The sequence below is a fragment of the Lissotriton vulgaris genome, chromosome 11 (assembly GCF_964263255.1).
Source record: "Lissotriton vulgaris chromosome 11, aLisVul1.2, whole genome shotgun sequence".
Taxonomy (NCBI): domain Eukaryota; kingdom Metazoa; phylum Chordata; class Amphibia; order Caudata; family Salamandridae; genus Lissotriton; species Lissotriton vulgaris.
The window spans coordinates 362,778,072-362,804,173 of record NC_141699.1 but is presented as its reverse complement, the minus strand read 5'-3'; the positions used below and the strand labels follow the sequence as shown (position 1 = coordinate 362,804,173).

Sequence of the window (26,102 nt, the reverse complement as noted above, 5' to 3'; positions counted from 1 at the left end):
TTTTACGAAACACCGTTGGCCAGATTTACGGACTTGCCGTTAACATCGGCTCTACCACATCCGTCATTCACTGAAACCTCTTTAATCCCTGTATATATGCATCCGTTCCTCAAGTGGATGCTGAGACCAGCAGAAAAAAGATGCCCTCTAGATTCCCTTTGCCTGGTCTGTCTGGCTACTGCATTGCACCTTAGAAGTGGTTCCTTTGGATGGCTCACTGTAAACGACGCAGGCTCTGTGCGAGCCGTGCCCTTTCCCTCGTGGGCGACTGGTTTCGTTTGGATATCAAGCGATTTATGTTGAGGTAGTTATTACGTGCTGGATTTGCTGTACCTTGTTGCCATACCACCTATTGGTAAGGCGCGTGTCTTATATCCCGGATATTAATCTGCATTGTTTACACCCCCCTCCCCCCAAAACACACCTTTGGGAGTTGTTGTACTCTTGTTGGTAACTGTATTGTCTGCATACAATGAAGTAATGATTCGAAGAAACCGATGGTTGAAAGGGCTGTGAGAGCTGTGTGGGCTGTGAGAGCTGTGTGGGCTGTGAGAGCTGTGTGGGCTGTGAGAGCTGTGTGGGCTGTGTGGGCTGTGAGAGCTGTGTGGGCTGTGAGAGCTGTGTGGGCTGTGAGAGCTGTGTGGGCTGTGAGAGCTGTGTGGGCTGTGAGAGCTGTGAGAGCTGTGTGGGCTGTGTGGGCTGTGAGAGCTGTGAGAGCTGTGTGGGCTGTGTGGGCTGTGTGAGCTGTGTGGGCTGTGTGGGCTGTGTGGGCTGTGTGGGCTGTGTCGGCTGTGTCGGCTGTGAGAGGACACGGTTGGGTTACAAGTGGTTTTTGGAATGCCCCTTCTACAGGCTAGAGCTTTGACTGCCTAATAGTTAGTCTTGGTGACCCCTGTCCTGGAAATTGGTGGCTTCCTTGTCTTGTGGGTAGTGGCCATCTCGAACATCTGCTCTGTCTGGTTTTACCCTGGTGGCTGGCTAGTCTCACCAGCCAGTGCTGCTTCTGTAGCGGAAGTGTATTTGGTGGGTAAGTGCTGGGTCTGAAGCTGGGCGTGCTGCTGCAGTCTGGGCAGTTAATCTGGAAGGTGTTTGATCGAAGCCTGTGTGCATTTTTGTCCTTTCCTTTGTGCAGGTGACAAGATGTGTGTCTGTGTGTGGCTCTGTCTGTGTGTGGCTCTGTCTGTGTGTGGCGCTCTGGCCCTGTGTGTGTGTGGCGCTCTGGCCCTGTGTGTGTGTGGCGCTCTGGCCCTGTGTGTGTGTGGCGCTCTGTGTGTCGCTGTGTGTGTGTGTGGATAGCTTTTTTTGTTGGTGGCTCTATGTGTGGGTGGCTCTGTCTGTGTGAGAGTGGCTCTGTGTAGGTGGCTCTATATGAATGACTGTGGGGGTGACTGTGTGTGTGTGTGTGTGTGTGTGTGTGGGGGGCTCTGTGTGGGCGTAAATGCAATAAGTCATGCATTTGCGAGCGATTAAGATATTGACGTAAATGACAATGTCATTTATTTAACGATTAAGCTATTGGCAATGTCAATGACAATGCCATTTATTTTTGATTACAAAAAAGAAAATATTATGAGCAATGCCAATAGCTCTACCTTTAATAATGCTGAGACCATTGCATTGTAAATGCTTGTTTCTCTTTTCCCTCTAGCTGTGACACCTTCAGCTGCCTAAACATGGTATGCATGGTACCCCTAAATGGCTCTTTCATTAAATCACATCACATCTAAAGGTGCCCAGTTTGCAGCTTCATCAAGGGCAGTCTGTCCTATGCTGTCCAGTGTCTGGGGCGTTTTAGGGGGAAGCACAACACTAATTTTGGGAAATTAAATCCATATGCTCTTATCATACATATAAATAGTTTCTAAGTTATTTTGGCAGTGAATATGCGAGAATGACTATACATGGGCACACCAGTGTACCTAGTGTAACACTTCGTTCTGCCTAGCGGCTTTAGAGACATCTGATGTTGCCCACAAACGTCAGTCTCCTCTACATAGATTACCTGGACTTGCCGTAAATCGTGCTGAGTCTCTCCCATGATGCTCTGAAACTACCTCAGTGTGGCTGCTGTACAAAAATTGTACATTTAGATGAATAATATACTGCTACATGCTAGGATCATATGTTTTTCACAGATAAAAGATCAGAGCTTATTCCCCAACTCTGTCTTTAGCTAGTAATTAGAATTGCTCTTTCAGGGGCGTTTTTCAAATTAGTTATAGATTTGGAACCCAAAACAAATCTAACCTTTGTTTGCGCAGGCAATGGGCCCAGCCTGGTAATGCCATTTAAGCTTTTTATCCCATGGATGTTAAGCAAACCACCATTCACTTTTGTATTCAGTGCACTTTGTTTGTGATCGGCAAGTGTTGACCTTAGGCTTTGCTGAATTGTTAAAGAAGATGGTAACTGTGGGGGAGATAAGTCTTTGTTTGCAGTGTTTTTTGTACAGTTTATGGTAGGTCAGTACTTGCAGTCTTCATAATAAGACAATGCTCTTCATTTCATGAAGTTTATTGCTTGCATATGACAAGTAATGCTTATTAAGGATCCAAGAGAGTGTATGAGGGAAAACAGCTCCCTCGCCTAAAAATCACAGAGGCAGTGTGCTTGTTTTAGGATATCCTGATGAGTCCGGGATAAACTGAGGTTATGGCCCTTGGTTGTTGGGAAATAGGACTTTGGGATCCATCCGTCCGTAAGCCAGTATCTAGAGTGCTAGATGCAAAATTAGGGCCTCTCAAAATTATAGCAGGTGAGTGATTCAGGCTTATTATTTTCTGGGACTTAATTCCAAATTCTTGGGTTTGATGGGAGACTCCCTGCTTCAGTGTCTTTATCTTTTTTGGTTTTAGGGTTTTCCAGTAGAAGGCAAGATTTACCTCTGGTGTTGCTCTCCCCTCCTGAAGTGCATACCTTTGGAAGTCAAGATCTAGTGCTTTATGTGTGATGCAAGCCATCTCAAAATCAGCTCTGGCTTCAAGGGGATTCAGTGCAGTTTTTATAGAGCTGGAGTTATGTTGTCTTTATGTTTTATCTTCACTGAAACACGAGTCTGTACTCTCCATGGTCTCAAAGAAAGAAAGCTGGAAATGTGTCTATAAACAAATTAACCAAACACATAGAGAAATCTAGATTGGCTTCTACAAACATGGAAATATGCAAAAGAAATAGAAAGCAATGATGAGAGTGGTGTGATTGGGTTGGATGATGATTTAATATGGTGGAACAGTGCAGGTGTTTGTTTTACAGATGTAGATTCATTGTGGTAGGATAAAAACATTCTTGGTATAAGAATGATAATTTGACACATTAATAAATTGTTGTGCTTATATATGTGGGCATGGGGATACATGCATTTGTTTATATAAATGTTATAGAAACGTATGAATTGAAAAATAAATATATTTGATCTGTCTTTGAATGAAGTTATATCTTATTTTTCCTGGATTGACTGATGATGAAAAAGCGATGTAGGTCGGGCAGGTTTTTCTATATTCTTTCTGTCTCCTTGACAGGGCTAGCTGGTGTATGTGGAATGGCTTTGAGGGTATAAAGATTGGATTTCAGAAGATCTTTTTGGGATATTCCATGGCATGTTCTCCATGGGCAGAAAATATTTGTAGAACAATCAGGTGTCAATGAAGTAATGAGGTCATTCAAGTACTCAAGGAAGAGAGGGCTATGACCTGGGAGACAGTAGATGGTGTGAAACCATAAGGTTTGTTTAAGTTCCTGGCTCATTGTTTGATGCTAACAGTAGAAAGGGAAATCTGTGAAACCGTGGGTCATAGAGTTTTGAGGTGGTAATCTGTGCAGTCAGCTATTTATATTATTTTCACACAGAATGTGTTTGATCTCAGGAAAAGAACATTGGTGGTGAATCCGTCACACAGCAATACCTAGGGTGTAAGGGCCAGGCCAAGAGCAACTCATAGGCATGCAACAGGAGGCAGATCAGAGGGCTGAGGTGTGGGGGTTTAAGGACTGGTGAAGAGCGGAGGAGTAATGTGCAGGAGCATCGGGGATAATGGGGCTGTTAGAGACCTAGGTGAGTTACAGGTGAGTTGGAACCAGGAGCGTGTTAAAGTGTAATGCCTGGTTCTTTAGGGGATAAATGCCTCAGGAAAGATGTGAGGATATATATGGTACTATGCAGTATATTGTTTAGTTAGAGCAGATTGGAAACCATCAGCAACCTCACCCCTGACGTGACCTTCATCTCAGAGGCCTGGCTCAACCTCTTTTCAACCCCTGACATTTCCACTGCAATGCCCAATGGCTACAAGATGATACATCGCAAATTCAACAACAAACACTGAGGAGGCATTGCCATCATCCACAAGGAAACCCTACGCTGTACCACCACGGAAGACGAAATCACATCGATCATGGAACACCTCTACTTCCAAACCTAAACAGACGCCAGGATGATCATCAGAGGCACTCTCGCCTACAGACCCCCCCAGGACCATGGCCCAGCTTCTGCAACGCCATCTCAGAATTCCTAGCCCCTTGAGCTGTCAACCCCAAGCACTGCATCTTCCTCGGTGACATCAACTTCCACCTCGACGACCCCAACTCCAACACCCTCGTGAAAACATGAGCTACATCGACTTTACCCAACTGGTCACCACCTGCACACACAGTGCAGCAGGTACGCTGGAGCTGATCTTCACATCGCGTGACGGAGTCAAATACAGCCATGTCACCGATCTCACCTGGCTTGACCACGCCATCTTACACTTCACCATCACAGGTTCCCTGAGCATCACCACCATGCCCGAGCTCCTCCATCCACAGATGGAGCAAAGTGACTGGGACCCAGTGGACGGGTGCCCCCAACACCCCCCTACCTGAAACTGCAACCAACCTGGAACAGGCCATCCAAAACTTCTCCACCTGGATCCCCACCAACTGCGCCGGCAGTGGCCCTATGAAGCCAGCCAAAACAAGCAGATCCACAACACATGCCATCTGGTACACCAGGAATCAAGACCATCAAACGTAACTGCAAACGATTAGAAAGATGATAGCGGACCACCAGAGACCACTCAGACCGAGCCACCTTCAAGTCAGCCCTCAACATATAGCACTGACACATCAAGGACACAAAAAAAGATGCCCTGACAGACCGTATTGAAGAAGGCACCAACCACAGTAAGGAACTCTTCAGCATTGTCAGAGTTAACCTGCCCATCAGCCACAGAGAACACAGTCCATCCATCCCAAAAACTCTGTGACACCCTACCAGACTACTTTCACAAGATATCCAACATGTACAGAATCTTCGATTCCCTACCCACCGGCCAACCACAGCACCAAGACCACCCTGATCGCCGCTACCGATGACATCACAAGTGTCCATGACCATGTAGAAACAGTGGCCCTGATTCTCCTCGACCTCTCAGCAGCATTCATCACCATATCCCACCACACCCTCATTAAAAGACTCCTCCAAATCGCCGTCCAGGTGGACACCCTCAAATGGATTGCATCCTTCCTCACGGGACGAACCCAGAGAAGGTCATTCTCCTACCACGCCACCAAGGCCTGGACCAACCCACTCCTCCACTTCCGAACATCTCTCTCTCTCTCGCTTGCGGCATTCAGAAGGGTACTCAAGATCTAACTTTTCGACTGCGACCAGTGAGACCCTACCACCTGGATACCCTCTAGGGTGAAGAGCCATGCTCAATAAACACTGATTGATTGAAGTTTGCTGAATGTACTGCCTGTTGAAAATTAGTTGGAGATGAGTGGGATGTACATGGTGATGTCGTAATTGGGGGATTGCAGATTTGAAGGAGAATTGATAGGGATGTTAATGTTTGATTGTAGGAAGCTGGCTCGGTATATACTATTACAAAGTAAGGTATAGTGTGCACAGAGTTCTGTAGATCTTCAAAGGCTTTACAGATGTAAAAGTAGATAATACTTTACTCTCTATTTGTGGTAGTGTGGGCAAGCAGTAAGGCTTTATCAAAGTGTAGTGTTAAGCATTTATTGCACACACTCAGGCAAGAAATGATTTCACACACTCAAAGACTGAACTCTGACCAATTGCTTTGTATAAAAATATTTATTTGTTTTATTTTATTTTTAGAACCAAGCCAGAATTGGTGCCGGCAAGTAAAATAATATTTTTCTTATGTAATACAGTTGAATGCAGTTACTGGTAGGTCAAATGCACAAACAGTGGAAATTACTTTTTAGTTACTTTGCAATTAGTTTGTGGTTACTTTTTTTTTATTTTTTGAGTTTATTGTATCCTACAAAACATAAACTTTGCATAATACAGACATCTCAGGCAATTACTTTACAGTTCTTGGTAGCGTAATTGGTATGCAGATATAGAAATACAGAGTAGTCTACATCACATAACATCTTTGTTTCTATTACATAGTAGACACGGTTACGCTGCGGTATGCGTGAGCAAGTCTGGGTTAGCACTTAGATAGTCCCTCAGAGGTGATACTTTGTGGTTACTTTTTTAAGTTACTTTTCAGATTACATTTTCTACTCCGTGTGATATGCCTCCATACAAAAGGCCCTCAACACTTACAATAAAAGTTTTATGAGGAAAACAGTCTATGCGATTCTATGGAAAGAAAAGAGGTTATCTTTTTGCAGGTAAGTAAATGGTCTTGAGGGTTGAGTTTCTGGGGTTAGAACAAGGGTTCCCTAAGGGTCAAGGATGCACTCAAGAAGGACCTCAGCGGTATTAAGGTGGCCAGGTGCAGAGTGCTGAGGCCCAATGTTATCCAATGGGGGTTAGGGGCCTCTGGTTTGTGGCTGCTCATGAGTATGCCACAAGGTTGTGGAAGCAAAGCTCCTGGAATTGAGCTCCGGGCAAAGGGGCCTCAAGTTAGCACACAAAGTGCACCTACAGCGGCACAGGGGCGGCCGGGTGCAGGGTGCTTTTTTGGCGTCAGGTGCCCTGTTGTTTTCAATGGGGATTCTCCAGTTACAACAAACAGTAGAGGTTCGGGCAGGAAGATTTTCTGGAGGCGACCACCAGTTGGAGAGGTAAGTTGGGATGCCATGGGATGCCGGGACACCCTCGGTTTGGCCTCCCAAGGCAGTGGGGCATAGGGTGCAGGGGTGTCTTTTTGGCGTTGTTTTTTTTACCAGCTCCATTTGCGGTCGGGGGTCCTCCAGAAAGGGCTACAGGCGTTGTCGGGAGACTTTAGGCAGGTCAGGGATCACCAGATCCCAGATCAGGATTGCTGGGGAGACCTCCTCATGGTGTTGGTTGACTCGAACTCAGGGCGTTGGCATCGGGTGCAGACTCACAGATTTGGCGGGAGCCAGAGTCTGTTGGTGAGTAAATTGGGTGTTCACAGGAAGAAAGTCTTTTCAGTAAAGTCAGGGCAGGTCCTCCTGGTTCTGGGGGGCTGCTGGTTGTAGGACACAATGGGATTCTGTTGGAGCAGGTTAAGTTCGGGACAGGCAGGCAGGGCTGGGGCCAAGTTAGTTGGTATCTTCATCTTCTTCCTTCAGCACAGCTCTTCGGTCCTTCTTCATGTTTCTTCTTGTTTGTTGAGGCAAGGTTTGGGGTTACCCCATAATTCTAGATTTAGGTGCGTTTCAAGTAGGTACAGGTTGGGACCAATGGGACCATTCCCTGGGGTGGGTACATCCCCTATTATGCCACCCTCCATTGGTCGGGGGACATAAGCCTCATTCTGATTGGTTGGTCCCCCCCATCTTCAAGAAGGGGTGGGGTTGGCAAAGGTGGGCACACCTCTCCTCCTATCTTGGTTTTCCTGACAATTCTTCTGCCCAAAGTGGGGGGCACAACCAGTGGGGGCCAGTTACTGGGCGCAGCAAATGGCTGGGTCCGCTCCTAAAGGCGGCAAGCCTTTGAAGCTTCCCCTTCGTGGATCTTGCCCATCCTGGGGGAGGAGGCTTGGTACCTCTGTTATGTTATGTTATGTTACTGTTTGTTTTGTAGAGCGCTCAGCTGCTCCAAAGAGCATCCCGGCGCTAAAGATCATCACACCAAATAGCAGCAGCAAACAAACAGCCATAACAGAAAATATAACCAGAATTAACCATAACAGCATTACAAAGCAAACAGATGAGTTTTAAGTCCTTTCCTAAAAACCGAGAGATTGGTGCACGCCCGCAACGTCAAGGGCAGTGTGTTCCAGAGGCGGGGTGCAAGGTAACTAAAGGAGCGACCTCCACAGCGAGCACGCTTCACTGTTGGAACGATAGCCTTGGCCTGGGCAGCAGATCTCAGAGGTCTAGATGGAAGATAGAAATTGACCCTTCTCTGCAGATATTCAGCGCCGAAATTGTGAAGCGTCCTAAAAGCTGTAGTTAGGGTCTTGAAGAAGATACGCTTACGAATCGGCAACCAATGCAGAGAGACAAGGAGATTGCTGGCCCTAGATCTTCTAGTTAGACCGAAAATTGCCCTGGCTGCAGAATTTTGAACTATCTGCAGACGAGTCAGCAGATATTCAGGAAGACCTAAGTAAAGGATGTTGGCGTAGTCTAGGCGCGAGCCAATTAATGCTTGCACCGTGATTTTCTTATGCTCCAAAGATAAATAGGGCAGAAACTTACGCAACATCCTTAAGATGGCAAAGCACTTCCCAGTCAAGCCAGCAACCTGGGTTTTAAAGGAAAGAGTGTTGTCGACCATCATACCCAGGTTCTTAGCTGTGACCGAATCGCTGGCAGGGGGAGACATGGCCGAAGGCCACCATTGCTTCCATCGTGGGTCTGCAGGACAGCCAAAGAACAATATCTCGGATTTGTCGGAGTTGCATTTGAGGCCATTTTTCCCAAACCAGTCAAACACAAACTCCAAACACTTCCGAATGGCTGCTCCATCGAAGTCACAGCCCCTGTCACAAGTGAACAGGAGCTGTGTGTCATCCGCATAGGATATGATCTGGGCCCCTAGCTCCTCCACCCGTGCCGCAAGAGGTGTAAGGAAGATATTAAAGAGGGATGGACTCAGTATGGAGCCCTGCGGGACCCCTACCTCAAGCTGCGGCATCCGGGCGGAGAAAGGGGGAGCCCAGATCGTTTGTCTCAGATCGGCCAAAAAAGACTGAAACCATGCGAACACCGTACCCCGCAGCCCAATCTCCCAGAGTCTAATTAGGAGGAGGTCGTGGGGGACGGTGTTGAAGGCTGCCGACAAATCAAGCATGATAAGCAGGGCCTTTCCACCCCTATTGAGGGTCTCCTTCACAATCTCAGTTACCTCAAGTAGAGCGGTCTCGGTGCTCAGGTTAGATCTAAATCCAGACTGTGACTGGTGTAAAAGGGAGTTACCCTCTACAAAGTTGGTAAGGGTGGTATGAACATACTTTTCAGTGATCTTGGCCAGGGCAGGAAGCAGCGAGATTGGCCTATAATTGGAATGCAGTTTGGCATCTGCATTCGGTTTTTTAATGAGGGGAATAACTAAGGCCTGTTTCCAGGAGGAGGGGACTTTGCCCGACTTCAAAGATGCATTAATGAGAGGGTTGATGATCGGGTTAAGGGCAGGTGCCAGGGTCGCAAGACACTTGGCGGGACAAGGGTCCAGAGGAGAGCCAGATTTCAGGCTAGACAAAAGGTCAAGCGAGGCCTGAGGCTCTAAAGAGGGAAAGCAGTGCAGGGTAGGGCCCACGGAATCCAAATGCATAGCTGGTGGGCATAACCAGGGGTTGGAAAGGCCGTCGACCGCTGAACCCGTACTCAAGATGATCTGGGTTCCTTGCAAAGCTAACTGGATAGTACGTATTTTATTAGTAAAAAATACTGCAAGCTCCATGATCCAAGGTTCCGAGAAAGCAGACGCAGGAGTGCAGCAGGAGGGAGAGGTGAATTCTTTAACAATCTTAAAGATCTCTTTGCAGGAGCTATCTGCTTCCTCGATCCTTTTAGCCAAAAAGGATTTTTTCTCTGCAACGATCTCCCTGTGATATTCTTTCACTGCTGCTCTGTAAGACTGCTTAGCCGATGTATCATAGTGCCTCCTCCAAATTCTCTCCAGCCTCTTGCAGTGCCTTCTCTTGGCCGCCAAGGCAACAGAGAACCACGGGGCTGATGCTCGTGCCAGTTCAGATCTAACCTGGCGAGATGGTGCCAAGGCTTCCAAACGTGCAGTGAGCCAATTCTGAAAACACACCACATCATCCTCCAGACTGCCCGTAAGAACACAAGGATGGGTTTCTAAAGCCTGGGTGATCATGGCCGGGGTGACTTTGTGGAAGGCTCTAGAACTACGAGCAGCGAGCCGCTGCGAAATGCGGGCGGCCACAGGCTGATGTACTAACGTGAAATCCGCTAGGAAATGGTCCGACCAGAGAACTGGGGCAAGGGAGGAAAGGACCACCGGAACGGTCGAAAAAATTTGATCTAAAATATGCCCCTTCTCATGTGTAGGAGACTGTAGGTACATATGAAGTCCCACCGACGATGTCATATCCAAAAATTTTTGCACTTCAGGATCCTCGCCCTTATCCATGTGGATGTTAAAGTCCCCGAGTATTAGGCAGTGTTTTGCTCTAAGACTCAGTGTAGAAATGATCAATAGCAAATCCTCAGTAAAGGAGCCAAGAGGGCCAGGTGGTCTATAAAGCAAAAGCCCCAGGCAGGATTGATGGGGGGATAGGGCCAGGGAGAAGGCAAGGATTTCACAGTCAGGTAAATCATCCGTCGACAAGATGGTACAAGGAATGTGCCTTTTAATGATAAGTGCCACTCCGCCTCCCCTTCCCTTGCATCTGTCTCGACGGAAAATAGCATAAGAGGGAGGGATGGCAATAGCCAGATCAGGTTCCGAGCCCTCACGAGCCATGTTTCTGTGAGAAAGAGACAATCTATGTCATCTTGTGTTAAGAGATTATATATGTCGAGAGCGTGCTGAGGAAGAGACCTGGTATTTAACAAGGCGCATTTACTACCTAAAGGAGGGAGCTTGCTAGAACAGGGAATTGTGGGGACCGGCATCCACCCACACGTGGGGCACTTAGTAATATCCCCAGCAGAGTAGGGGATAGCTCGCTGACATGGAGCAGTGTGTACATTGTAAGACAGAAGATCATCTCTAGTGTACATCAAGCCAAGAGCTAAAAGGAACCCACCAGAAACGCTCCCGAGCGCTTCCGGGACGATGACGGGTGCAGACGGGCTGACTCAGGCGAGACTCCGGCGCTGCGACGGCGCCCCCGCAAACGCGACCGCTAGCGCGGTAGAACACTGTTTCCTTATATGTGGTACACTAGAGCGCTCCCACCACTCTAGCCCCCACTCAAGATGGCCGCCGAGTGCAGAAAAGCCTGAGCCCGGTTTGAAGCTCTAACGGCAGCTAGCGCCGTGATAGATGGGCGAAAATGCGTGCAAGTGTATTAGAGGTATGCTGAGTGCATTTACAACATGAAAATCACACAGTTTTAAAATTAGCTAAAAATCACAAAAAACGATCCGTTTTGCTCACGGAGCGCTGAATACAATGCACATGCTCTGTGCTTCACCAAAATCGATTCAGACTGGTATAAGGGATAGATCTCGCGAGCGCTGCTTCAGGGCTCCTTATATGTGGTACACTAGAGCGCTCCCACCACTCTAGCCCCCACTCAAGATGGCCGCCGAGTGCAGAAAAGCCTGAGCCCGGTTTGAAGCTCTAACGGCAGCTAGCGCCGTGATAGATGGGCGAAAATGCGTGCAAGTGTATTAGAGGTATGCTGAGTGCATTTACAACATGAAAATCACACAGTTTTAAAATTAGCTAAAAATCACAAAAAACGATCCGTTTTGCTCACGGAGCGCTGAATACAATGCACATGCTCTGTGCTTCACCAAAATCGATTCAGACTGGTATAAGGGATAGATCCTCTGCCCAGGATGTGCTCTGTTTCCAGAACTCGAGAGCTGGAGGGTCTCGACCCAGGGGTCCAGAAACATGTCTTGAGGTGGCAGCTCGCGATCAGCTAGTCCACCAGGACACTAGAGTTAGGTTGTTTTTCAGGGGCATCTCTAAGATGCTGTCTAAGTTGATTTTTCATTAAATCCCACACTGGTATCAGTGTGGGTTTAATGTGCTGAGAATTTGTATACCAAATATCCCAGATTTCAGTAAATCTGTTATGGTGCTGTGGAGTTAATAATGACTAACTCCAGATCATATACTCTTTATGGCTTTACTGCACTTACAATGTCTAATAACAGACTTGGATTTTGTAGGGGTACAGGGCTCATATACCTGTACCCTCACCAGTGGCATAGTGCACCCTGCTAGAGGAGTGGCCAACCTATACCATGGGCAGTTGGTTATAGTCATGTCACACATGGATGTGTGCCATGTCTACTTTTCACTTTTCTCTGCACCAAAACATTCAGCCTGCAATGGCACTGTGTGTGTGTTAAGGTACAGGACTTCTAATGGTGGCACAATAAGTCTGCAGCCCATAGAGGCCATCTCTGGGTACTCAAGAAAGTTTTATGTTCAGAATTGTTTTGTATTGAAATAATCGATGCATAAATGTTTAGTTATATGACCTAGTGGTGGTAAATCATATGCATATAAGTCATAGAATCACTGTTATCTTTAAAGATTTATCCCCTGACGAAGGCGCAAAACGCCGAAATGCATTGGGATCATGGGATCATTGAATTTATAATGTGATGCAGGAAATGGAATACATTATAAATATAATATGTTGAAAAGCAAAAGAATGATGTGAATACAACATAGTTTCATGAAAGAATTGGAATAAAAAGAAGTAAAGAATTCCAACAACTTTCTCAGTATCTTCATTGATTAAAATAACTGGATATCCAGTTAACAAAGTGCCCAGGGAGACAGACCAAGGATTTGGATCTGCTCATTTTGGATATTTATCTCTTACACTCCAGAGCGGGGAGTGATACCCAGGAGCACTTTAGAACGTTAAGAATAGTAAAACATTTGCAGTGCACGACAACTACCCATACACATGGATGTGTGCTATGTCTACTTTTCACTTTTCTCTGCACCAAAACATTCAGCCTGCAATGGCACTGTGTGTGTGTTAAGGTACAGGACTTCTAATGGTGGTACAATAAGTCTGCAGCCCTTAGAGGCCTTCTCTGGGCACAAGGCCCTTGGTACCTAGGGTACCTTTTTAGAAGAGATGTACATTTGGCCAGAGAGGTGCCAATTTGGGGGTACACAGTGCAGCTTTAGGCAAAGAACATATGCCCTAGGTACCTGGTTGGCAGGAACCCAAGACACACTCAAAGAGCATCAACATCGGGCAAAAAGTGGGGGCAACCATGCAGAAAGGGGCACTTTCCTACATTGCTCTGCTGTGAAAAAGTGCTGCATATTTGTACGGATTGCCATAGTACTGGAACATCAGTGTAAATCTGGCCGACTTAAAATGCTGCAAGCTTGGCCTATGTAGAGAGTAGTACCTATTAAATACGCTTGTTGATCGGGGATGAAGGGCTGCAGTAATGATTTGTTGGTTTGAAGTTTGGCTGATGGACAGCACATGAAAAAAACATCCAGCGATAAAAAAGGTACAGAGGATCTGGTCGGGTGACTATGGTTGTAGATCTGAGAAAATGGTTGTTTGGATACCTGGGATAAGATTGTGAAACTTACCTGGTTTAGATGAGCCTAACATCCTACGCTGACGACACCCAATTGGTCCTTACCATTAAAGAGAACGGAGACAAAATAGCGGCCAATTTTCAGCAGGGCATGCTGGCCATCAGCAATTGGATGTCAGCAAACTGCGTCAAACTAAACTCTAACAAAACTGAGGTCATGACATTCGGTAAACTCCCCCCTACCTGGCCTGATGCATGGTGGCCCACCGACCTAGGTCCCCCCCCCCTCTCCCAGTTACCAAGGTCAAAAACCTAGGAATACTCATTGATGACAAACTCTCTTACACTGCCCATGTAAATTCCATTGTTTCTTCATCTTTCTTCAAACTTAAAGCCATAACAAGATTCTCCCTTTCCTTCCCCCTAGCTCTGGTAAAACCTTGGTTACATCATTCGTCATGTCCTCAGTGGATTATTGCAATGGACTTCTGATTAATGCCCAAAGCAAGGTCATTAAAAGGTTACAGTCCATACAAAATGCTGCGGCCAGACTGCTTTCAGGTACCCCTAACTTCCAACCTATTGCCCACACCATCAAACACTATCATTGGTTAGCAGTCAAAAATAGAATAAAGTTTAAAACTCTCTGCATCGCCTACAAAGTCTCTCATAAACAGGGCCCGCGATTTCTTTTGAACCCTTTCACATTCCATGTCCCCAAACTACCACTCCGCTCAATGAATACCTCTATCATGACAGTCCCACGCACTAGAACTGTCGCCTGGGGCGACCGCAGCTTCCATGTATCAACGGCCAAACTTTGGAACTCTCTTGAACCCGATGTCAGGTCTGCCCCCACTCTAACCATTTTCAGAAGAAAAATAAAGACCTGGCTCTTCAACCAGTAACTTCTTTCTCCTCCCCCATTATTCTGCCTCATCCACAGCGCCGAGACGCCCTTGGGCATTTGTTTGCGCTTTACAAGTTGCATAAATAAATAAATAAATAGATGAACCTGAGATATCATTGTGTAATGTATAATTGTCCAGTGATGATTTCTTCTACTTTTTTTAAAGCCCCCCACCCACCAAAAAAAAGAAAATCACAATGACTTTTAGTATGCTAGGTGTTCAACTGTCTTTTTTTCTAAGACTGATATACCTTTGCCTTATGTTGTCTCTGCAGGTTTTGATTATGAAGATCTTGCTGATGCGCCCTTTTAGGATCTGAAGTACAACTGTACCTGTCGCCATAATGTCGTACCGAGGAGGGGAAAGAGACTTTCAAACCTCAGCAAGGAGAATGGGGACATCGCTGCTGTTTCAGCTCTCTGTGCATGAGCGGGAACTGGACCTGGTCTTTCTAGACCACAGCTATGCCAAGCCCTGGAGCTCCCACCCTGATGCTAGCAATGCGCGTCCCACCCGTATGTTGTTTGTTACTCCACAGCGCCAGCAGGACAGTAATATGTGAGTCTAAGTTTGTAATCTGTGTTACAGAGAGTCCTGCTCTTCTTCATTAAGCTTCTGTCTATGAGGGTGACATACCCTAAAAGATAGCACTGAGTCACTGTCTTATAAATAAATTAAAACTGTACCTAGGAGTGGCCATACCTGCCAATCAAATTACATTGTTCATACACTATTGGTATCCCTAAAATTAAATCTGCCACCACCACTTTATGTAATATAATGAAGAGTACTATTAAGTTATCCTCCGTTATCTCTTTCCCTTTCTGGTCCACAACACAGAAGACCTCTCAAGCCTTAGAAATCATCATATTCCACAACATTCATAAACTGTGTCAAAGTATAAACATTTCCACTTCAGAATTGCAGTTCTAAGGATAGTTCTAATCTGAAGTTTGTAGTGGGTGCTAAAGGGCGGGGGGAAATTCTAGATGATGTGTGGGTAAATAGCCATCATATCCACTCCTGTTTACTTCAAGGTTAGATGACAGCCATTCTCAAATCATGTATCTAGGCCAGTGGTGGAATGGCAATTTGAGCTGCCTGTTAAAGATGATAGTTTAGGGCTTTTCATACTTCAACCCATAGGTGGAGTTAATAAATTGGAAACTTGAACATTCGAGATCTTTCCCAACTGCCCTACCAGCATCTAGAGAATGTGGTGGGTACACCTCCATTGGGAGCTGTTCACCAGATAAGCAAGAGATAGTCATGACTTGGATACCTGGAGAAGAAGAATAGCAGAAGTCAAATGTACCAGACAGGCAGGAAGAAAGGTGAAAAAAAAGGGTCCTTGAATGCAGAGCCCCCAACTGCCTGCGAGAAGCGATCAACCCAAGGAATAGTACTTGTGCTGGTAACCCAAGTGGTACCTTGTGTACTCGTTTGAATGTAGTAGACTCTGATGCTTTCCTAGAAAATGGAAAGCTTCAAGATGGAGTGGGGCCTAGTTCTTTGTTGGGAAAGTTAAAAACTCATCAGTAATGTAGATGCTTTTTCTCCACGATTCCAGTCCAATACTCACAGAAAACACTGCAATACCCTGTGAGGATCCCAGGGCTTTGGATGAACTTTAAGATAAGAATCTTCCAATACAGGAAATGTTTTGATTGTTCCCTATTGGCATGCATGATATAACCAACAACAAGCTTTATTAGACGTCAAGTCATAAAAGCACAATACGTACATACAGAATAAAACTCCATGAGCAAATATATATACATGTTTAAAACCAAAGATTGATATTTCTTGACGAAAAATCCATAAAAGAGTAAAAACATTTTTAAATTACTATGAGATACTATGGCATACGATCGGCAAGAATACTTATCAAACATTAGGGCCTGGAATATATGAAAGAATTATAATAGTTAAATAGTTAAAAAACATTTTGTACTATTAGATGTTATTCAGACCATATACAAATGACTTAAAGAACCCTTCAAAGTGCCGGTAGTGCCTTCAATATAAAGACTCAAGACTATCCAAGAAATGTTGCCACTGCAATCACAATGGGAGCTGACGTATTTGTACGCAGTATTCTTAGTGCCTCTCCACTCACCCTGGTCCCCAATGTCCTACAAATTGGTGCCAGCCAAGCTTGGCACATCCTTACGTACGCAGGGCATATGAACAGCAAATGGGCCATTGACTCTGACTGAGCCATACACGTGGGACAATCTTTCGCCCTCTGCGATCCATCCTGCTGTGTAGGATCTAATGGCAAGTGAGCTCACCCTAAATTGAAAATACAATTTTCATTCCTGAGGTTTTGTTATTATGTCCCAGTGTTGTTCCATGCGCGGGGATGGTTTAAAGTCCATAAAGCACCCTGTTAGAGAGGACATATCCACATTTCTGAAAGTGTTAAAAGCGATGGTGGCCCAGTATTTCTCTTTTAGGGTCTCCTTTGGCGGAAAAGGTACCACTGAGGAATGTTCCCAGAGCATTTCCAAGCCCATGCTTACTAGGCTGACTCTGACCTCCCTGAGCCATTTAATTTTATGAAAGCAGTCAGCACTGATTAAGTCTCTTAGACCTGTAGCATAAATTGCCAGTTCGGAGGTTGACCAGATTCTTCGCCAGTATGGAATGGGGCAGAATCTTGCTGCATCGGCCAGTGATTTCTGCCTAGGTCATATAACAAAGGGTGTACAGGAGTGCTTTGTGTGAGGCTTGTGATCTTTCAAAAGAACTTCAAGATAAGAACCTTCCAATACAGGAAATGATGTGATTGTTGCCTATTGGCATGCATATTATAACAAAGCTGCTAACTCTGCTGACCTACTCCTTCTTTGCAGAGCAAGCAGGGGTGTGGAACTTAATGAAATAGTTACTTGTCCATGGGATAAATTGCTTCATACATCTACTTGTCCTATAATAAAATACACTTGTCCCTTTTGTGCCAGGTAATAGGGCAACACATTATGGCAGCAAACTCCTTATATAAGAGGTCTGATGTAGCCTCACTGATTATGCCAGGGCTCATATCATAGTAGGGTTTGAATACTTACGTTGCTGCGTTTCTGCAGATCTACATACTGGGGCTGAAGGTAGTGGTAAACAATAGTTCCAGGGTTGGAATGCCATTTTGAGTCTGTGCAAACCCACTATATTGTGTGTTTTAAGGGTTTTCACCAACTCTTCTCTAATCTTTTCCCATTCTAAGAAAGGTTGGAAATGTACTCCGGACAATGGCAGACATAAAACTTCTTCCAGGGTTGGAAAAAATAGTGGTTGGGCAAAGTGAACTTGCAAACACTCAGATTCATGAATGACCTTATCTGTATGTGTAGATTTGTTCATGCTTAAATGCAGTCCACAAATATTTTCTAGGAGTACAATTTCTTGGCCTTCTTCTATCAATTCTTGTGAATTCATGAAACCTTCGCTGGCAGGGAGAGCAAGAGGGGGCCTACTTACATTGATTTCTCTGGGGATTGGGTGTTCACCTTCGCAGATAGCATCTGGTTCGAAAAATGTACTTCTCAAATTAGATTTTGTGGGGTCACCAAGTATTTTTTATGTGAATGTTCATTTTATCAAATAACCCCCATGGAACACCTGGTCTCTATACGATCCTTTTTGCAGCTTAATGAGTGGATATGTAAAGCTCTTTATTTAGTGGTCTTATTGAGTGACTTTAATATTCATCCATGTACCCTGTGTTGCTACGTTCCTGAAGCTATGTTTGAGGGAGATTTTAAACAAGGTAGGCATTACGGTTTAGGGATTTATAAAGCGCATGGCTACCCTTGGGCATCCCAGCACTGATGTGAAACAGGACAGGCAGATATAAGCGCATGAATTTAGGGGAACAGCCATGTTTTAAGTCTCTTTTTGAAGGACGATTCGTTTTTAATCAGTTGGAGCTCTGGATCCATACTGTTCCCAGTTTAGGTACCAGGTATGTGAATGACCTTCCACCCCACCTAGATCTCTTGATTCAGGTAGTATTCATCAGAAAGTTCGATCCTGACCTGAGGTGGCGACGGGGTGAATAGTGTGAGACCAATTTTTGTATCCGAATGGGGCCTCTCCCATACATGGCTCTATGAGCCAGGCATATGGACTTAAATTTGATCCTAGCTTGGACCAGGAGCCAGTGAACCTCCGTCAGGGAGGGTCTGGCTGATTGATATGGGTATGTTCAGAAGCAGTTGTGCAGCTGCATTCTTTACCACTTGCAGTCTGTCCTTGACGTATTTGGGGGAACCCAGATAAAGAGAGTTGCCGTAGTCAAGTCTCGATACCGCCAAACCCTGCACTACCGTCTTCCTAGACTTTTCTGGGAGCAGGGACATTATTTTTCTATTCATACGGAGTATCTCAAAACCGGTACTAAACAGTTTTTTTGCCTGGACCTCCATTGTCGGATTCTGGTCCAGCCACATGCCTACATTTTTATAGATGTTTTAGGAGGGAGAGAAGCCCCCATTTAGCTGGCCACTGTATCTCCGAGCGAGGGCTAAAGTTGCTGCCCAAAATCATTAGCTCGGTTTTGTCCTCATTCAGCTTAAGACTACAGTCAGCCATCCAAGATCCGATTTTTATTATTTTTTTTCCAGGCAAGGGACCACTAGTTGTGTGTCATCGGCATATGATACAATGAAGAGGCCAAACTCCTGTATTATGTGGGCCAGGGGGCTAAGGTATATGTTAAAGAGTGTCAGGCTTAGGAAAGATCCGTGAGGGACTCCCGAAGGTGCTGAAAAGGAGTCTGACATGATTCCGGCCTCCATGCATTGAAAGGATCTCCCACTTAGGAATGGAGCCGCCCATTGGTTAGCTATGCCTCTAATTCCAATTTCCTCAAGCCTTTGGATCAACACTGTGTGGTCTACTGTATTGAACAGTATATCAAGGATAGTGGTCTAGATGATTTGTTGGTTGATTGATTTCCACTTGGTTGATACTGGAGAGGATTGGAAGGAGTAAACTGTTCCCACCTATAAAGCCGAGGGGCCAACACAATTATTGATTACTAGCAGTCCGTCCCGACGTTGTCCGGTATGAACTGCTGCTGGTCAGTAGTATATTGTTTCGTAGGATTTCGTTTTGATAGCATTTCTTATCTCTGACAGGCCTGTGAAACGCTCCAATTCACATTGCACTGCTGATGCACTTAAGAGTGCGCGTTCAGTAGTGTGTGAACTCGAGTTTCCCTACTTTATTTTTCCTTGCAATATTATATAGCGTGAACTCGACAACATGTCATGAGCACATTTTACATTACAGAAGAACACAGCTGTTGAGCTGATGCCGAGATTCAAAAGTAGCTCCCCAGCTCTAAAGTTCGCAATTCTAGAACTTGTGGCGGGAGGTGTGTCTAAAAGTGTATGTCGGTGTGGCCATCAATGAGAGAGACCTGTGCATTTTTCAAATGGGTGGTGAAAAAATATGAGTATGTTGCTGGAGATGTGGGCCGCCGTGCCACCAATGTACTTACCGGGGGAGGGTAAACACCCATTATTCGGCAACTTTCTTTCCGCATACCATCACTCCGCTTACCTTCGTAAGCATGGGTATAGGGGTATATGTTTTGGGGTACTGAGGTATATGTTTAGGGGTGTTTGGGTATTTTAAGGGTTCAGATATAGTTTTGGGGTACAGTGGTAGTATTAGGGTTTAGGGATAGGTATGGGTTTTGGGGTACAGGGGTATTTTTAGGGTTCAGGGCTAGGTTTGGCTTTTGGGGTACAGGGGTATTTTAGGGTTCAGGGGTAGGTTTGGGTTTTGGGGTAGAGGGGTATTTTAAGGGTTCAGGGCTAGGTTTGGGTTTTGGGGTACAGGGGTATTTATAGGGTTCAGGGCTAGGTTTGGGTTTTGGGGTACAGAGTATATTTATATTGTTAAGATGGGTTAGTGTTTAAGGGTGTTGGGGTGTTTTAAGGAGTAAGGGTGGGTTAAGATTATGGAGTGCAGTGGTATTTAAAGGGAGCAGGGTGGGATTAGTTTTTAGGGTGTAAAGGGTAATAAAATAATAACTAATAATATAAATAATGCAATTTAAAAGAATAAATGTTTATATTAAATTTAAAAAATGTGTGTGTGTGTATATATTTATATATATATATATATATATATATATATATATATATATATATATATCTCCAAACATATATTTGATGTTTTAATAATGTACTTTTACAATGTATATGACTTTACCACACATGCATTTGCGTTATAATGGCATGTGTGATAAAGTCATATGCGTTGTAAAAGTTTTAGAAATTGTCTTTGCGGAGTAATAGTCCCGCGTTATAAAAATTGCAGAGTGATGGTATGCGGGATGTTGGTTAGCGGAATATCATCACATATTCCCGGGGGAGGGATAGTCCCTTTCTTGCTATTTCCGTGGAGGCAGGCCTTGTCTTGTGTGCGTGTTGCGAGGCCTGTGCGGAACAGAAGTGGAAAATCTCCAGTGTGCGCTTCAGGTGTCACCGGAAGGTAAGGCGATATTACATATCCTGCACAATGGCCCCTGTTTGCGCTCCTTCCGGCCCTTGGGAATAGCGCCATGCCTGACCTCCATAATGTAAAGCAGGTGCACGTCACTGGGAGCGTGGGGCAAGCACACCCGGAGCTGGAATATTCAGAACCTGGGAAGAAAAAACAATGAAATATTGGGCACAACGCTCGCTTTTTTTTTCCGTAATCCCACGCCCGCACCCACCCACGCCCCAGCACACGACCACAGCACACGATATGAGACATGGCATGAAGGGCGGAACGTACCACACGCCCCCAGCGTTTGTCAGGCCCCCAGAACACACACACAGCACAACGCAGACACGCCCACAAGGGACTACTTTGCTGGCACGGTTCTTTTACCTTTTAAATGTATATGGGGGGCGTCTGCATAGCCTATGTCCTGCTGCAGCTGCCCTTTCCAACGCTGTATTGGGTGTTGTGATTGGTGCTGTGGTTCTTGAGATTACCTGCCTCAAAGGTTTGGGCTCTCTCTTTATTATATTAGTATAGATGATAGATAGATGTGCTGGTCTCAGCTGTTTTAGTTCATTTTGTGCAGTGGTCTGAATTTAGTGACCACAACCCTGTTACTTTCTTCCTGGTCTGGGGGAACCCAAAGGTTATGACTTCAAACCTAGGACCCACAAATGCAGATATTATTTCTCCGTGTCAGGGGCAACGTTTAAAATGGGGCAAGTTTTCACACAATATTTTTTTGTTACTTTCTTTACAATAAAAGTAATGCTTCATATGCGAATAGGCTGGGGGAGAGCTCAATGACGCATTGTTGAAAATGTATCAATCCAAATGCCTGTCAAGTGTTGAATATGGTAGTGATATATGGGGCTATAAGGATTGTGGTGAGATACAGTTAGTGGAAAATAATTTTATTAGGAGGCTGCTGTCTCTCCCACAATCAGTATCCAATTTTATTATTCATGAAGAAGTGCGTCTCGATTTCATATCTGGTATATTAGCCCTTTCCCCTATAGTGACGTGGTTCAAAATCTGGGCAGGTTCTGACTTGGAGCTGAACCAGAGAATTATAAAAGAATGCCTTGCCTTGGATTAATGCTCCACCATACCGTGGTTGCACTGCATCAAAGTATCCTTGGAAAAGTTTGGCTGTGCTGCCATTTTTGGGGCTCTGAACAAATCAAGAAAAAAGACCTGTCCTGGATTATAAAACATATTATGGCAAGAGCTAAACTTGGAAGAGAAGAAAGGGAACCAAAAAAAATGTACTGCGAGGTAATATGTTCATTTGAAAACAGCGCCATGTATGGAACCCAATTTTCGGGTGGGGTCTTCACCCCATCATCGTTTTCTCTTGACACAATTTAGGTTAAATCTTTTGCATTGGCTCTTAGCTGAACCCGGGGGTTCCTATTAATGTGGAAAGTATAGGGCTGTGCTTGTGTGTTACTTTTCAACACTAGACACAATTTCCTCTTTTTGTGTGTGATCACTATAGTACACTAAGGTAGCATTGTATCCTACTATTACTCTGAGGTAATGGGGGTTTCCAGGTCAAACCCACTTACTTACAGATGCTGCAGTCTCTTGTACTTTATTTTAGTGTGCCCTGTTTTTGTCAGGTGCGTTGAGATTGAGAAATAAATGCTCGCTCCTTTGAAGGCTGAGACACCCTGGCTGGTTTTAACCAGTAATTGGTGATAAAGTTAGGGAAAATATTTGTTTATTCACTTTGTGTACCATGGTGATGGGTTTCTTTTAGGGCAATAAGAATATAGTACAATAAAAGTTACCATAATGTTGACTTGGAGGAGTGCCTGGGGAAATTGGTTCAGTGTTTAGGATAATTCTATTAGTTTTTTAGAATCTTTTTAAGATCAATGTTTATTTTGTTTTTATGAGTTTATTGTTGATGGCTTTTTTTGTGGGTGATTGGTGAATTGTGTTTTGTTTTTTATTTATTGTATTTTATTGAAGTAATGCTTGAGTGGTTTGTATGCTTTTATGAATTATTCTTTAAGCCAAATTAAGTCTATTTAAAGTTCAAGTACTGGTCTGTGACATTACAGCCTGCAGGTAGTGACAGTTTTCAGACCTCAATGAACGCTTACATACTCTCCTTATCAGAACACATTCCTTTGTCTTTGTAGGTTTGCCAGCCGCCTCTGTTATTAGTTTGCAGGGCTACAATACCAATACATTAATTTACCTCCATGCTTTGTCTCTTTCTTCTGGCATGTCAATTGGGCGAGAGCCACATTATAGCTTTTACCCACCTTTTGGAGTTTTGCCCAGTCGTTTTACCCTCTGCTCAGTGTGCACCATCGTGGAGGACAGATTTCTCTCCCCAGTACTATCTTTCTTCGAGATTTCTCTGTGCAAGAATGTTCTGAAAATTAATGAGTAAATGTTAGAAAACTTCCATGACTTAACGAATTGTCTGAACCATATGTGTTTGGAAATGGCCCTTTTTGCGGGGTTATCCCCAAACTTTTAGCTTTTTCCTTCCATTTTTCTCTGACCTGTTTGTGTTGGTTTTAGGACTATGCGCACCTTACCATTGCTGATCAGTGCTAAAGTGCATATGCTCTCTGTGTAAAATGTGTTATGGATTGGTATTTCCATGATTGGCTAATTGATTTATGTGTCGGTCCCTAGTAAAGTGCGCCGCAAGTGCCAGGGCCTATAAATCAAATGCTGTTGGTGGGCTGCAGCACTAGATTGTGCCACCCACGCAAACAGCCCATAAAGTGTAACTCTGGCCTGCCATTGCAGAGCCTGTGTGCACCCTGGGGCTGCCATGTCGACTTGGCAAGTGCACACACTTGCAAGTCCCTAAACCTTCCCATTTCTACATGTGAGTCATACCTAAGGTAGGCCCAAGGTACCCCCATGGGCAGGGTGCATTGCATGTGAAAGTTATGACATGCCCTGGTGTGTGTGGCATGTCCTGATAGTGAATTACAGCCTACTTTGTTTTTCACTATTGCAAGGCTTCCTGTTCCCCATGGGCGGTTTGCATATAGCATTCTAAATCCTAACTGACTCAGGGAACATAGTAGAAATTCAGGTGTAGTATGCCTGAACTCAGAATGATAAAATACATCTTTTAGTGAGTTTGTTTTAACATTCTTATTTTTATTTTTTTATTTGTTTTTGTTGCAAACCATACATGTTCATCAATGGCCCGACAAGGATACATTAAGGCACAGCTCAGTTCGATATAGTATACATTTCCACAAAGCTTTGTGTCGCTCAACAATAGTCAGTATGACACCAGATTTTACTTGCATAGGAAACAAAAAGGCACAGCACACAATCGTCCATGGCAAGACATAAGAGAATCGACAGGAAACTCTGCTCGTAGCATCGTTTTTACATTGAGTCATTAATTAGTTAGGGGTGAAGTCCGTTGCCATTCTGTCATCCCCACCACCCTCGGAGCCTTTAACCAGCTCTGGTGCCACTCATGCATGAGGTATTTCATAATGCGGGTACCCCAACTATGCCTCTGTAGAATCTGCCCGCGTGTACGTTAGCAAGTATCCCTCAGAGGGGCCCAAATGTCCTTGGGTCTCGAAGTTACAGGTAACAGTTCAGCATATATTGAGAGCTGCTCTTGACAATACACCAAGTCGTCTATCCAAACTTTGAACTTGGGCGCCCTTCCCCTGCCCCACCGACATGCTACCCTTCTCTTTGCCATTAATAGTGCAAGGGCTACGTATCTGCGGTGCACCGCACGTATCGGTTTGGTGTATCCTAACAGAGCTAGTAATGATGTCGGTTCAATATGTGTGTCCACCATTAGACTCAAGGTTCCGTACACCTGAGCCCAGTAGTCATGTACTCCTGGGCAGTCCCAGGCTAGGTGTAGGAAATCCGCTCCTGGGGCTTTGCACCTGTCACACCTATCATTCTCTCTCAGCTTATACCTATGCATTCGTGCTGGGGTGTAGTACAACCTGTGCAGGAATTTGTAGTGGGTTATGCGAAGTCTACTACTGGCTGAAACCGGTTCTGTCTGCTCAGAGCAGCATTCCCATTGTTCATCTGTCAGATAAAAGCCCAGCTCTGAACTCTAGCACGCTCTAGCTAATGCAGGTGGTTCCTCTTTCTGCGTGTGCACTGTACGGTATATTAGTGATACGAAGCGCTTGGCCCTTGTGCATTGGAGGATGAGTTGTGGTGGGGCTAGATCCGTGGAATCGGTTGGGAAATCCGGTGTTATGGAGCGAACCCCTTGTCTGAGTCGAATGTATAAAAATACTTCGAGCGGAGTCTGCTTCAAGCCCTGAAGGACATGCTCCATTTTCCGAAACTGACCTTCATTGTACATGTCACCCCAAGTTTTGATGTGTGTGTGCGCTCCTGAAATTTGTGAAAGACTGCTTCCTGGAGAAAGGGCATGCGGGGATGGGGAAACATCTTTAACAACGAAGTATTATTTACGACTTACCTGAACAACGAAGTCTGAACCACGACAAATCCTGAACACCGAAGTTCTAAACCACGAAGCCCTTAACCACGACTTTTCCCGGACTGCAATGCATGCTACTACATCAGTCTTGGACTCCGAACCTCGGACTGCTCACGTCACTCATCTCTGCCCCACACACTTGAAAACCGAAGAGAGGCAAACTCTCTGGCACAATGTAAAAGAAAACAGCTGTAGAAAAACAAGTGAACACCACTGTTCCGGGAGATGTTTACTCCAATAATCTTTGCTGGGACTACATCCAATCAGCATTGAGGAGTAAAAGAGTCATCCAATGTGCACAAATATTAGCCGATTCCTATTGGTCACAATGGGTTATCAGGTGCTACAATTAAAAACAAGGTGCACTTGGCTGCACAACAAATTTATCACACAAACAGAAATTGTCGACGCGGCGTTTCGGTGATATTATGTCGTCACCTTCTTCAGGACAGTGTGTTATTTAAAATCACTTAGATGTTGGTAGGTTAATCGCTTTTTTTAAAATTGGCGATATGTAACCATATCTAGGATTTTTTCAATTTCTTTCTTTAGTCAATCTTTTCCTTGGTTGGAGTGGGTCAATGATGATCCGCCGCTCCGTAAGGATAGGTAAACAGTCTGCCTGAGGTCTCTGGCAGTCCAATCTTATGCAGAGG

General features: G+C 44.9%; 1 protein-coding gene across 8 annotated transcripts in view; it reads left to right on the top strand.

The window, feature by feature from the left end:
- KANSL3 (KAT8 regulatory NSL complex subunit 3) overlaps positions 1-26,102 on the top strand; it is a 535,939-nt gene that overhangs the window by 17,622 nt on the left and 492,215 nt on the right. For 7 of the 8 annotated variants that reach the window (XM_086943340.1, XM_086943345.1, XM_086943341.1 and 4 more), the window contains exon 2: positions 14,734-15,017. The exons of the other annotated variant lie outside the window; for it this stretch is intronic. In XM_086943340.1, the coding sequence (XP_086799466.1) occupies positions 14,803-15,017 (215 nt within the window). In that variant the 5' untranslated portion in view covers positions 14,734-14,802. The remainder of the gene's footprint in view (positions 1-14,733; positions 15,018-26,102) is intronic. 8 annotated transcript variants of the gene reach the window in all.